Source organism: Monodelphis domestica, chromosome 1, assembly GCF_027887165.1.
Source record: "Monodelphis domestica isolate mMonDom1 chromosome 1, mMonDom1.pri, whole genome shotgun sequence".
NCBI classification, from domain to species: domain Eukaryota; kingdom Metazoa; phylum Chordata; class Mammalia; order Didelphimorphia; family Didelphidae; genus Monodelphis; species Monodelphis domestica.
In genome coordinates, this window is record NC_077227.1 from 601,655,283 (window position 1) to 601,668,501 (window position 13,219).

Sequence of the window (13,219 nt, forward strand, 5' to 3'; positions counted from 1 at the left end):
GGTACATCAATAGATGATAATGCACAAAGACAATTGTCATTCTCGGTCACCGAGAGACTACCACTACCATATACACAAATACATGCATCCATCCATCCATCCATCCATCCACCCATCCATCCATCCACCCATCCATCCATCCACCCATCCATCCATCTATCCATCCATCCATCCATCCATCCATCCATCCATCCATCCATCCATCCATCCATCCATTTATCCACCTCTCTCCCTCCCTTGCTATCTATTTTAATAGTGTCTTCTCTATAGGACTGGAAAGCTTCTTGAGGGCAGAAACTGTTTCATTTTGATATTTATATCCTTAGTGCCTAGCACAGAGCCTGGCACATAGTATGTGTTTAATACTATTAATAACTATATAATCATATTTATTCCTATGAATTATATGGCTATTAAATGTAGCAAGACTTTAATACTTGTCAATTGATTGATTTATTGATTGACTTGGACCATTATAGTTGTTATTATAAGGAAATAAATGTCCTCATAAAATAGCATATTTAATAAAGTATTCTTGGAGAACAATAACAAATCAACATGAAATATTCTGTTCTTGTTCATGTTGTTTCACCTCTTTTAAATCCCCCACTTCTACCCTCTCAGAAATGATATGCTTTAGGTTAGGGCTTTAAGAGAAAGAGAGAAAGAGAGAGAGAGAGAGAGAGAGAGAGAGAGAGAGAGAGAGAGAGAGAGAGAGAGAGAGAGAGAGAGAGAGAGAGAGAGAGAGAGAGAGAGAGAGAGAGAGAGAGAGAGAGAGAGAGAGAGAGAGAGAGAGAGAGAGAGAGAGAGAGAGAGAGAGAGGCAGGGGCATAGCCTCAATGACCCCTCAAAGTTTCCAGCAGCCCTGGGGGTTTTATGAGAGTGTCTATTAACATTTGCTCACTAATGATCATGCCCTGCAGTGATAGAGCACCTTTCATGCAAAAGATCCCCCGATATTTTATAAACATCTTGCTGAAATGGTTGTATTCACCCCTGACATACCCTCCTCGAGAGGAAAGCAGAGCAGCTGTTTTATAGGGCATGGGAGAGACTCAACAGTAATTGAAAGCAGGAAGTGAAGAATACCTTTTCCACTCAAAACTGCAGGGGGGGCCTCAGGGAAGCTGAAAATAATGACCTGTGTTTGAATTTGACAGGAACACCAGGGTTAAAGTTGGTTTCCTTACTGAGAATGTCCTTTTGAAATATGTTCCAGAATATCACTACCATCATCTTAATTATGTCACAAAGTTAGTTAAGTAGAATAATTAATGATCATAAGGCACTTGGATACTATCAAATGCCATATAAATGTTAAGCAGTTTAAAAAAAAAGTCCATGAAATGGAGGGAAAAGGATATATGGAGAGGAAAACACTAAAAAGCTTCCTTTTGTGCCATCTTGGTGGGGGGAGGGGAGATATTACTACATGAACTTAAATTATTTTAAATCAAAAATTGAAAGACACTTTTCGATACTGTTTAGAAGCAATTTGAAAGGCAAAATGGTCGCTGTTTGACTTTTGCAACAGTTTCACATTGTCTGTTCACTTGTCTTGCCAGAAACCCAAAGGTTTTGCCTTTTGGATTTCAATAAAATATCATGTTTGCTTTTACTACTTCTAGCCGGAGGCAGTTTGGGCCCAAGGCCAAGGAAGAAGTCAAGATCATTGAACACCAAACGCAGTACCTCCGATTGATGCCTCATTTGGCAACGACATTAGCGCTGACTTTTACCAGCAGGTAAAACCTTCTTTTGGCCATCTGAGCTGATTAAATATTTGCTAACTAAACATTAACATAAGTGACATGCTAAAATTAATAAGCAGTTGAAAGGAGATGTGATAGCTATTTTAAAATTCTAATGATATTAGATGTGAACACCCAGGGCCTCTTGGATGGACCAGTCTTTGAAACTAGAAATAGTAGCCAACACACTATTGTCTTGATGAGCTGTGCTAGTGAAAGCCCTTAGATGATCAAAAAAGAGCTCGTTTTCTCCTTTGGGTTTCTTTTGATTTCTCCCCAAGCAAATAATTTGTCAGAGCTGCTAAAAAACAATTGATTCAGCTAATTTGAGTTTCAGCTTCTTTTCCTACCTCTCTCCATCACCCCCTAGATAGAGGTACTAAAAAAATAATGTTTCCATAGATATACAAATTGAGGAGGGGTGATACCATTCTTAACATTGTAAGTGAGTAGTTCAACTGGTACTTATCCACTAACCTTGTGCCCTTCATCCTAAAAACACTAACACATTGTCGGATCTCAACCCTGAATTGCCTCCACTATTCATCTTTTCTTATCCTATTCTTGAGCAACTGAAAATGGCTGAATGAAATCACCCTATAATGCCAGCTGAGCCCATTGCTACAGAATAATTTTTTTTCTTCCTTGATTGATTGTCTTATTGAACTCCACACAGCTGCTCCAAAGATATTATTCTTTCCTCCACTCCCCAGCTTGATCCCTTTTCCCTTTCTCCAGCAGAGGCTCTTTCCTCAGCTACTGTTTTAATGACCAGTACCAAAACTATCCTCTATGAACTTTCCATTTTCTTCCCTTCTCATTCTGCTACATGTTGCTTTATCTTCTCTTCCTTTGTTTTAGTCTCTGAGAAAGAAGTAGTTTTTCTTGCAAAGGCTCTCTGTTTCTCTCTCTCCCCTATTTCTTTCTCCTCACCCTCTCTCTTTCCTTCCCTTCCTCTGTCTCTTTGTCTCATCTCTTTATCTCTCTGTCTGTCTCTGTCCTTCTCTATCCCCTTCAAATATGCCCAGTTTCTCCTCTTCCTTAAAATAATATTCACTTTGCCCACACACACTCTCAAGTTGACATCCTATATTTTTTCAATCTTCTCTCAAATTCTTTTTTAAAAAAAATCTATATAAACAAACCCACATAAGTCATCAGCATTTCTATATATCTTCAACACATCTCAGCAGTAAGAATTAGAAAGAGAAATTCCATTTAAAATCACCCTAGGCAATATAAAATACTTAGGAATCTATCTGCTGAGACAAACACAGGAACTATATGAACACTACTACAAAACACTCTCCACACAATTAAAACTAGATCTAAACAATTGGAAAAACATTAACTACACATGGGTAGGATGAGCCAACACAATAAAAATGACCATCCTACCCAAACTTATTTACTTATTTAGTGCCATACCCATAAAACTACCAAAAAACTTTTCTACTGAATTAGAAAAAAATGTAACAAAGTTAATTTGGAAGAACAAAAGATCAAGGATATCCAGGGAAATCATGAAAAAAATGCAAAGAAGGTGACCTTGAAGTACCAGATCTCAAACTATAGTATAAAGCAGTGGTCATCAAAACAATATGATACTGGCTAAGAGACAGAAAGGAGGATCAGTGGAATAAACTTGGGGTAAGTGACCTCAGCAAGACAATGTATGATAAGCCCAAAGATCCCAGCTTTTGGGTCCAAAACCCACTATTTGATAAAAACTGCTGAGAAAACTGGAAGACAGTGTGGGAGAGATTAGGTTTGGATCAACATCTCACACCCTACACCAAGATAAGCTCAGAATGGGTGAATGACTTGAACATAAAGAAGGAAACTATAAGTAAATTAGGTGAACACAGAATAGTATATATATCAGACCTTTCGGAAAGAAAATATTTTAAAACCAAGAAAGACTTAGGAAAAAAATCACAAAATGTAAAATAAATAATTTTGATTACATCAAATTAAAATTTTGTACAAACAAAACCAATGTAATCAAAATTATAAGGGAAGTAACAAATTGGGAAACAATCTTCATAACAAAAGCCTCTGACAAAGGTCTAATTACTCAAATTTACAAAGAGCTAAAACAATTGTACAAAAAATCAAGCCATTCCTCAGTGGATAAATTGGCAAGGGACATGAATAGGCAATTTTCAGTTAAAGAAATCAAAACTATTAATAAGCACATGAAAAAAAGTGTTCTAAATCTCTTATAATCAGAGAAATGCAAATCAAAACAGCTCTGAGCTATCACCTCACAACTAGCAGATTAGCTAACATGACAGCAAAGGAAAGTAATGAATCCTGGAGGGGATGTGGCAAAGTTGGGACATTAATGCATTGCTGGTGGAGTTGTGAATTGATCCAACTATTCTGGAGGACAATTTGGAACTATGACCAAAGGGCATTAAAAGACTGTCTGCCCTCTGAACCAGCCATAGCACTGCTGGGTTTGTACCCCAAAGAGATAATAAGGAAACATACATGTACAATAATATTCATAGTTGCACTCCCTGTAGTGGCAAAAAATTGGAAAATGAGGGGATGCCCTTCAATTGGGGAATGGCTAAACAAATTGTGGTATATGTTGGTGATGGAATACTATTGTGCTAAAAGGAATAATAAACTAGAGGAATTCCATGGGAACTGGAATAACCTCCAGGAATTGATGCAGAGTGAGAGGAGCAGGACCAGGAGAACATTGTACACAGAGACTGATACACTGTGTTACAATCAAATGTAATGGACTTCTCCATTAGTGGCAATGATCCAGAACAGTTCAGAGGTATTTATGAGAAAGAACACTATCCACATTCAGAGGAAAAACTGTGGGAGTAGAACACTGAAGAAAAACAACTGCTTAATTATATGGATTGGGGGGGAATATGATTGAGGATATAGACCCTATTAACATCCTAGTGCAAACATCAACAACATGGAAATAGGTTCTGATCAAGGTCACATGTAATACACAGTGGATTTGCATGTCGGCTACGGGAAGGGCAGGGGGAAGAGAAGGGAGGAATAAAAAATGTTTTTTTGTAACCAAGGAATAATGATTAAAATTGACCAAATTAAAAAGTAAATAAAATTTAAAAAATCTATACAGCTTCCTCTTCTTCAATGCATGTTCACTTCTGAAGACTTTTTAATGTCTTTTTTGATTTTATCACTATTGAGGTGGTTCAGTTGCTAGAGCACTGGACTTGGAGTCAGAATGACCTGGCTCCTTCTCCTATCTGTCTAATGTTTTTCTTAACCTTTGCTGGAACCATTATCTACATTCTACCATGTATTTTCCTCAAGACTCTATTCCAATTCTCTTTTCTCTTTCTCTATTCCTTTCCTTGATGATTTCACTTGCTAGCATGGGTTTAATGCCTATCTCTGTACAAATCTTTATTTTCAGTAATATCTTTTTTCAGTTCCAGTCTAACTCCTTCCTGGAAATCTTCATGTCAGCATCTTATACTCAACATAGCCAAAAGAGAACTCATTGTCTTTTGGTCTAAACATATTCCTCCTCCACATTACCCTAATTCCTATTGAGTGGGTATTACTGCCCACCCTCTTTTCCTTGGAGTTATTCTTGACTTCTTTCTTTCTTTACCTCCCTCATTCACTTGTTGCCAGATTTTGTTGATTCCATCTCCTCAACTTCGTTTAAATCCATACTTTTTTTCTCCACTCACAAGTGGAAAAACTCTGTCACACAGGCACTTATCACCTCTCTCATTGGAAGTATTATACTAGCCCAGTGATGAGAGCAAAGAATGCTCTTTGTGGGCACTCAGCCCCACCTCCCAACCCCCAGTTCATTACTATAAAGGCAGAGGGACTTGGGCAGAACTATTCCCTTTCTACTCTTTACCATGCCAGATGACATTTTTTCACATCACCTGCTCCTCTGCCTAGAAGCCCAATGGGAATGCACAGTAGATAACATGGGCAGCTCACAAGCAACAGAGCTGGAGGGGAGTGGACTGCTCAGGTCACCCCCTTCCCCCTCTCTACACTCACTGAGGACATTCCTGACTTCAACACCCCTCCATCCAGCAGTCCATAGGGAGCACTTTCTCCCTCCCTTGTGTGGGGTAAGGGAAAGGTGGGGCATACCCAACATATGGTGGCGGGGAGGGGCATGACTCTTGGTCTCTAAAAGGTTTGCCATCACTGTACTAACCTCTTACTTCATCTCCCTGCTTCTAGTATGTTTCCACTTGAATCAAATCTCAATGTAGCTGTCAAAATAATCTTTCTAAAGCATATTTCAGGATGCAAAAGACTTCTGTGACACTCTTAAAATATACATTTTTCAGGCTTGTTCCATTGTTTGACTCTAATCTGCTTTTCTAGCCACATTTATTTTACATTATTCCTCTCCACATACTCTGCTTTCTAGCCAAACATGTTTGTTATTTCCTCAACTCAGCATTTTGTGCCTTTGTATAAGCTGACCCCCAAGCCTGTGAAGTACTCCAGCTTCAACTTTGCCTCTTGGAATCCTCATCTTCACTTAAGGAATAGCTTCAGTGATAGCTTTTATGGAAAAACTTTCCCCTGAATTGCTAGAACCCTATCCTCTCCAAAGCTATCTTGTATTAATTTATTTAGAAATGATAATCTGGTTTAATGGTAAGGTATTTGGTTTGGCATCAGAACACCTGGGTTCAAATCCTGCCTCAAAGACTTACTAATTTACCACTTACTCTCTCAGAGCCTCAATTGCCTAATTTGTAAAAGGGGAATAATAATCATTCCTCATTGGAGAGTTATTGTGAGGAAAGCACAAAGATTGGTTGTGTTGGAGAAATTATATGTAGAACCAAGTCCTGCAGATCATACCTTGAGAAGAACAGTACTGGACTTCAGAGAATTTAGAAGAAATTGGAGATTTAGGATATGCATTTTATGTAGCTATATCTTAGCAAAACACATTCTTTAAACCACATTGTTTTTGTTACTTTTGTTAGTTTTCTACATCCTTCAGGTGTATTAAATAACTTGTGATCATGATGGCTAGTCAGTGAGCTTTCTGGTCAACCTGAGACATTTTACTGATAAATGAGATCAAAAGGAATTAGAAGCCCATGAAAAATTGACATTGGATCAATCCATTCTTATGATATTGATGAGGTATTTTTCACAGTTTCTAAAGAAAATCTCATTTGGGCATTATGCCCAAGTGAGGTCAATTTAGTGACTAGGTTCATGTATGGAGTGTCTTAAAAAAGAAAAGGAAACCACTTGACTATTGAGATTCTTTGTATTATCACCTTTCTCCCCTTTCTGGTAGAACAATCACAAATATAATTGTGGATAGATACCACAGTGGATAAGAAGAGAGTCAGGATCCCAAAGGATCTTTAGGAAAGGCACATTACTTAATCCCTGTCTCAGTTTCCTCAACTCTAAAATGAAGATAATATTTATTTCCCAGGATTATTGTGGGAATCAAATGAAGTAATAGTTGTAAAATACTTAGCATAATGCCTAGCACATGGCAGGCATTTAATAAATGTTTGTGTCTTTTCTCTCCCACCTCCCTCCCTCCCTCCCTCCCTCCCTTCCTTCCTTCCTTCCTTCCTTCCTTCCTTCCTTCCTTCCTTCCTTCCTTCCTTCCTTCCTTCCTTCCTGTCTATGAGGGACAATTTTAATAGAGTGATGGGAATAGGAACTGGGCAAAAGAGATTCAATAGAGATTGTTTTAATAAAAAGAGAAACAGAAACAGAAACAGATAAGAAAAAACAGAGGAGAGTGTGAAAGGAAGGAAAATAGGGTAAGGAAGATGGGAGAAAGGATAAGGAAGAAAAAGGAAAAAAAAAACTAAACTCTTCTCCCTAAGAGTGATTACTAGTCAAGGGCCTAGCTCTAATCCTAGAATCCTTAACCCCAGAACTTGGAGTTATCTGCTATTTGCCTGGCTCACTGTTGGACTAACTGTGTATCTAGGCCAAGGAATATGGTTCATAATTTTAGCCAATCAGAAGTTTCCTGTATAAAATCATATGATTTTATCCAATGAACAAAGCCCTGTAATCCTCTCTAATTGTTTCAAGATTAACACTAATGTTGTGGAGGAGTTATAGGAAAATTCATTACTATCTAACCTTGTATATACTTTATCATTTCATTCTGTTCATTTATTGGTTGATTTATTTGAGATTTCTGGCCCTTCTATAATGACATAAATTGCAGTGGGATTGAGCCATTATATATGTAACAAGCATTTTTTTTACAAATAAAAAAACCTAAATATTTGTATTGCCTAATAGGTTTTCTTTAAAGCCTATTGAATTTCCATTTGGTTTTGAATGGTTCTTAATGAACTTTTGCATTTGTTTAGGATCAACACTGTTCATATAGGGATGTCCATATGCAAATGAGCTGTTTTTGGCATCTGACCCATCATATTTTTAGTTAGTCATTTAACCAAGTTACCTTTAAAATTGAAGATTAGTCTAGTGTTCCATTGGAGCTTTTGTTTTAAACAGCTCTGACATTTCCCAAAACTTGAAATTTAATTGCATAATAGAGTTTAAGAACTAATTTTGCCAAGTATGTTAGTAACAGACTTCTTCCATTGGAGTTCTTGATGTGATCTGTTACCAAAAATGAAATTGCCAGCTCATAAAATAACTTGGTGACTTTCCCCCTTGTAACTGAAGAACCATTTTAGATGTGTTTACAAAGGACTATTTTCAGTTTGCTTGTAAAATGATTTTTTTTCTACTTCTCCATAAAAATGAATAGCTTGACATTTTTTACCTCTCACACCTGCAAAACAAATGACCCTAAGGCAGTGTTGTTCACATGTATATTCTGCTCAGTTAGTAACTTATATCCAGACTTCATTCTTCAAACTTGACTTTGAATATGTGACGGTGATTATCCACCTTGGATTGCACACAAGGACCAAACCTTCATTTTAATGACTCAGTTATACATTTTAGGACTCATTGCTTGAGACCAGTAACCTCACCCATTTTTATAGATTCTTCTCTGAGGAAGTTGATGAGTTTTACAATAAAGATGTCCACTTTCTTGGTATAGTTTCTGCATATTGCAGAATAGCTGAATCAACATCTTTGATTAGAGGTTTATTTAGTAGTCAGATCAAAGGCAATCCCTGTTGATCAAATGAAGTAAGATATACAAAAGGGCATTTTAACTAGAAAGTGATTTGGAAATAGAAATTATTGATATCATCATTATTATTATGGTAGCACACATCACTCAGTATCAGAGGGAGCTCTGAGGCATCTACCTCACTCCTTTATGTATAATAGCATCATTCTCATGTCAATTCATGGGTTGTATCTATGTCATCCAATCAGCTCCTTTAGTTAGATCCTTTATTCTTCAAGCCCTTCTCTCACTTTATCCATTGTGTTTTCATTCATTTCCAAGGAGTAGCATAAAAAACTTTAATACAAGGTGATGTAAATATGCCCGATGCCTGCTTTCCATATATATTCTCAAAAAATATTTCATTTCACCCTGTCCCCAAATGGCAGACAGGACAAAAGCAGGGAATGCATTTATCACAGGCAGGACACTTATTTTGGACTGCCCAGCCAATCAGCTTCCCTTTGATAGAGATTAGGAATATTGCCCTTGGATTTTTGTTCCTAGAAGGTACCATGACAAACCTCACTTCTAGGCAATTTAAGTTTCACTCTTTCTCTCTTGCTTTTAGTTAATCTTGCTTAATCTCATCATTGTTCCTTTAATACCAGGCAAATCAAGGAAGGGTTTTCCTGCCACCCCCTCTCATTGGATATGAGCTGCCTGGGTATCCCAGTGCTTTCATAGTACCTAGAGAAGGGGAATTCATTTTCTCAGTCTCTCAGAGTTTAAATTTAGTCTCACTTTTAAGTCTTCTCACCCAGCTTGTTTTGTCACTTCCTAGACACCTAGGTCTTTATGTAGGAAGGTCATGAATATTCTATCTACCCCCTTGGTGAAAAAATCTATAGTGCCTGCAAATTAAATGGAATATAATTGAGCATCAGTACATGTAAATAAAAAGTAACATAAATTGATATATAATATAGTTTAAAGTAATTATTTCAATTATCTTATAAAATGAACATTTGGTTATTTAATATGTAGCATCTTCACAAGCACTACAAAGGGCTAGCAATAGTACCTGTAGTAAGCATAATAAATAGCATATCATTAATAGTCTATATGCCCAACTTATGGCAATACTTGGCACATAATAGATTCTTTTAAAATTATTATTATTTACCAATTATATATAATAATAAATTTCCACATAAGTTTTCCAAAGTTATATGTTCCAAATTGTCTCCCTCCCTCACTTCTCTCTCCTCTCCTGGAGCTGGCAAGCAATTCAATCTAGGTTATCCATGTATTATCATTCAAAACACGTTCCCATATTTTTCATTTTTGTAAGTGTATATAAAGCCAAAACCCCTAAACAAGTGATAAATCATATGCCTCCAGCTGCTTTCTTACCCCAACAATTCTTTCTCTGGAGGTGGATAGCATTCTTTGTCATAAGTCCTTTAGAATTATCCTGGATCATTGTATTGCTGAGACTAGCTAAATCTATCACAGTTGATCATTCCACAGTTTTGCTCTTACCATATAGAATATTCTCCTGGTTCTGCTTATTTCACTCTGCATCGTCACATAGGTCTTTCCAGTTCTACATAGTATATCTTAATAGATGATTGTAGATTGAAATAATGGAGGATATATGACTCATTGGATAAAGAACCAGGCTTGGAAATAGGAGGTTCTAGGTTCAAATCTAGCCTCAGACAATTCTTAACTGTCTAACTGTGCGAGTCACTTAATCATAGTTGCCTAACCCTTACTACTCTTCTGTCTTGGAAATGATTCTTAGGATCAATACTAAAGGCTTAAAAAAAAAAGAAGGAAGGAAGGAAACTAATCTCATGCAAATTGTATAACAAGATTGGATAAAGTGACCAGATCTATGTGGAGAAACATATTACATCCTCAAATAATATGCATAATTGCCTTCAAGCAGATATAGCAAAGAACTATGACAAAATAAGAGAGTATATGGTGCAATACGGTATGAATTACATACAATACAAAATGACATATTTTAACATTACATATTAGGTACATGTTACTTGAACCCCAATTATGGATAAATAGGTAACTACTCCTCCTCTTGCTTGGGCACTGAATAAATAGAACTAGCATTTCTATCACAAACTTCTGGATTGGCTAAGCAGACCACTGATATCTCCAATCTTGAAGGAGGCTCTCTGCTCTGTAGGGCCCACACATCTGCAGTAGAGTTGGGAAAGGAAATGCCTTTGTGTTCAGCTCTTATTTTTTCTCTCCCTATCTCCTTGTCCTAACATGTTTTCCTGAAACTAGAATCAATCTAGTTCATTTCCTTGGCATGTACCAAAACTTGACTTTTTCCCCATCATCTAGATCATCATCTTCTGAGCTATTATCTCCAAAGATCTTCTTTACCACTGATGAGTGTGCTCTTCCTGTCAGAGTCCATTTGGCTCGTTCTTCATTGCTTCTTCCCAACTGCTCACTCAGGCGTCTTAATTCTCCAGTTCACAACAGGTTGTTGCCATGTTTTGTCATTGAATGGCTCTATCCCATACAAAGATCTGTTTTATAGGTTGGCAACTTGTCTATTCTAGCAAATTTGTACAAGATGACTTTCCATTACTCTGTTTTTGTGTGTGTTTTCTCTGACTTCCAATACTTCTTAGCAGAACTGTATTCCTTTGCAGAAGATCTTGGCAATGAACACAAGGATCCCACCATTGTTTATTTCTATAAAAGCTTTTTCTGAACTACGGCCAGAGCAAGGTGGTAGGCCTCCAGCCAGTCTTTCAGGTGAAAGATGTTCTGGGCATGAATCTCTATATCTTCTTCATCTCAAGTCAAAGCTCATGTCAGTAGGCAAATATGAGTCTTACCCCCAAATCAGCAGGTACAGGGTGAAGCTTGTGGCATCATTCTTGGTAGCATTATATGTGTTCACTAGATGTGTTGATTCCAATGAGCTTTCTGTTCAAGCCTCAGGTTCTCTGGTATGTTTGGCAGCTTAGGCTGTGGATCTCCCTGAGGGTGATAAGTGAGAGTTCTCTGTGCCCTAATTCTTGCCAAACCCAACACCTCCTTCAATAGTCTGCTTTCAAGCCTCTACCTGGGTTAGAGTGGATTTTGGCAGAGAAATCAGCTAAAGAATAATACTTTTTCCAAAGCTCTTTAGCAACTCCAGATGCTTTTTGCTTCCTAACTGTGCAACCCTGTGCATAATGGGTAAAATGGTTTGTCGTCATTAAGATATCGTTTACTGATTTCCTACCTCTTCCCAGAAGCAAAAAAAAGCTATATATCTAAAATCCAATAATTTACTAGGCCAGGTGCTTTGTTTTGACCCAGCTGCCAAAAGCTATAATGCAATGTTTTCATGGAGATATTTATTAGAAATATTATATAATTTTCTCACAGCCAGTCAGTGAATATTTATTAAGCATTTATGGTATGGCAGGCACTATCCTAAGAGCAGAGATGCAGAAGGAGGCAAAAGACAGTCCCTGCTCTCAAGGAGATTACAATCTAATGGAGGAGACAACATGCAAACAAATATATACAAGGCAAACTTTATACAGAATAAATTGGAGATAATTTACAGAGGGAAGGCACTGAAATATAAGGGGCTGGAGAAAGCTTCTTGTAGAAGGTGTGGTTTTAGGTTTTAGTTGAGGCTAAAAATAAGCAAGGCAAAAATTGTAAAGTGAGGGGATGCCCTTTGATTGGGGAACATGATAGAGGAGTGATTCAGAGACTTTCCAAACCTTGCCATGTCCTTCAGGCTCTGTCCCTCAAAGTCTCTGGGTCATTCATCTATCACAGGAATGGCTAAAAAAATTGTGGTATATGTTGGTGATGGGATACTATTGTGCTAAAAGAAATAATAAACTCGAAGAATTACATATGAACTGGAATGACCTCCAGGAATTGATCCAGAGTGAAAGGAGCAGAACCAGGAGAACATTGTACACAGAGACTGATACACTGTGGTACAATCAGATGTAATGGACTTCTCTACTAGCAGCAATGCAGTGATCCAGAGAATGCTATTCACATCCAGAGAAAGAACTGTGGGAGTAGAAACAGAGAAGAAAAACAACTACTTGATCACATTGTTTGATGGGGATATGATTGGGGATGAGTGCAATCATCAATAATAGGGAAATGGGTCTTGATCAATGACACATGTGAAACCCAGTGGAATTGTGTGTTGGCTATGAGAGGGGGTTGGAAAGAGGGGAGAGAAAGAACACAAATCATATAACCATGAAAATATTCTCTTGATTGATCAATTAAATTAAAATAAAAAAGAAGCCAGGGCAAACCATAGTTAAGAGTGGAGGAGGGAGAACATTCTCAGTATTCAAGTCAGAGAAAATGC

At 37.4% G+C, this 13,219-nt stretch overlaps 1 protein-coding gene across 2 annotated transcripts in view; it reads left to right on the top strand.

Moving 5' to 3' along the window:
* ACOXL (acyl-CoA oxidase like) overlaps nt 1-13,219 on the top strand; it is a 627,156-nt gene that overhangs the window by 323,786 nt on the left and 290,151 nt on the right. The window contains exon 11 of one of the 2 annotated variants that reach the window (XM_056813764.1): nt 1,629-1,745. The exons of the other annotated variant lie outside the window; for it this stretch is intronic. Coding sequence (XP_056669742.1) covers nt 1,629-1,745 — 117 coding nt within the window. The remainder of the gene's footprint in view (nt 1-1,628; nt 1,746-13,219) is intronic. 2 annotated transcript variants of the gene reach the window in all.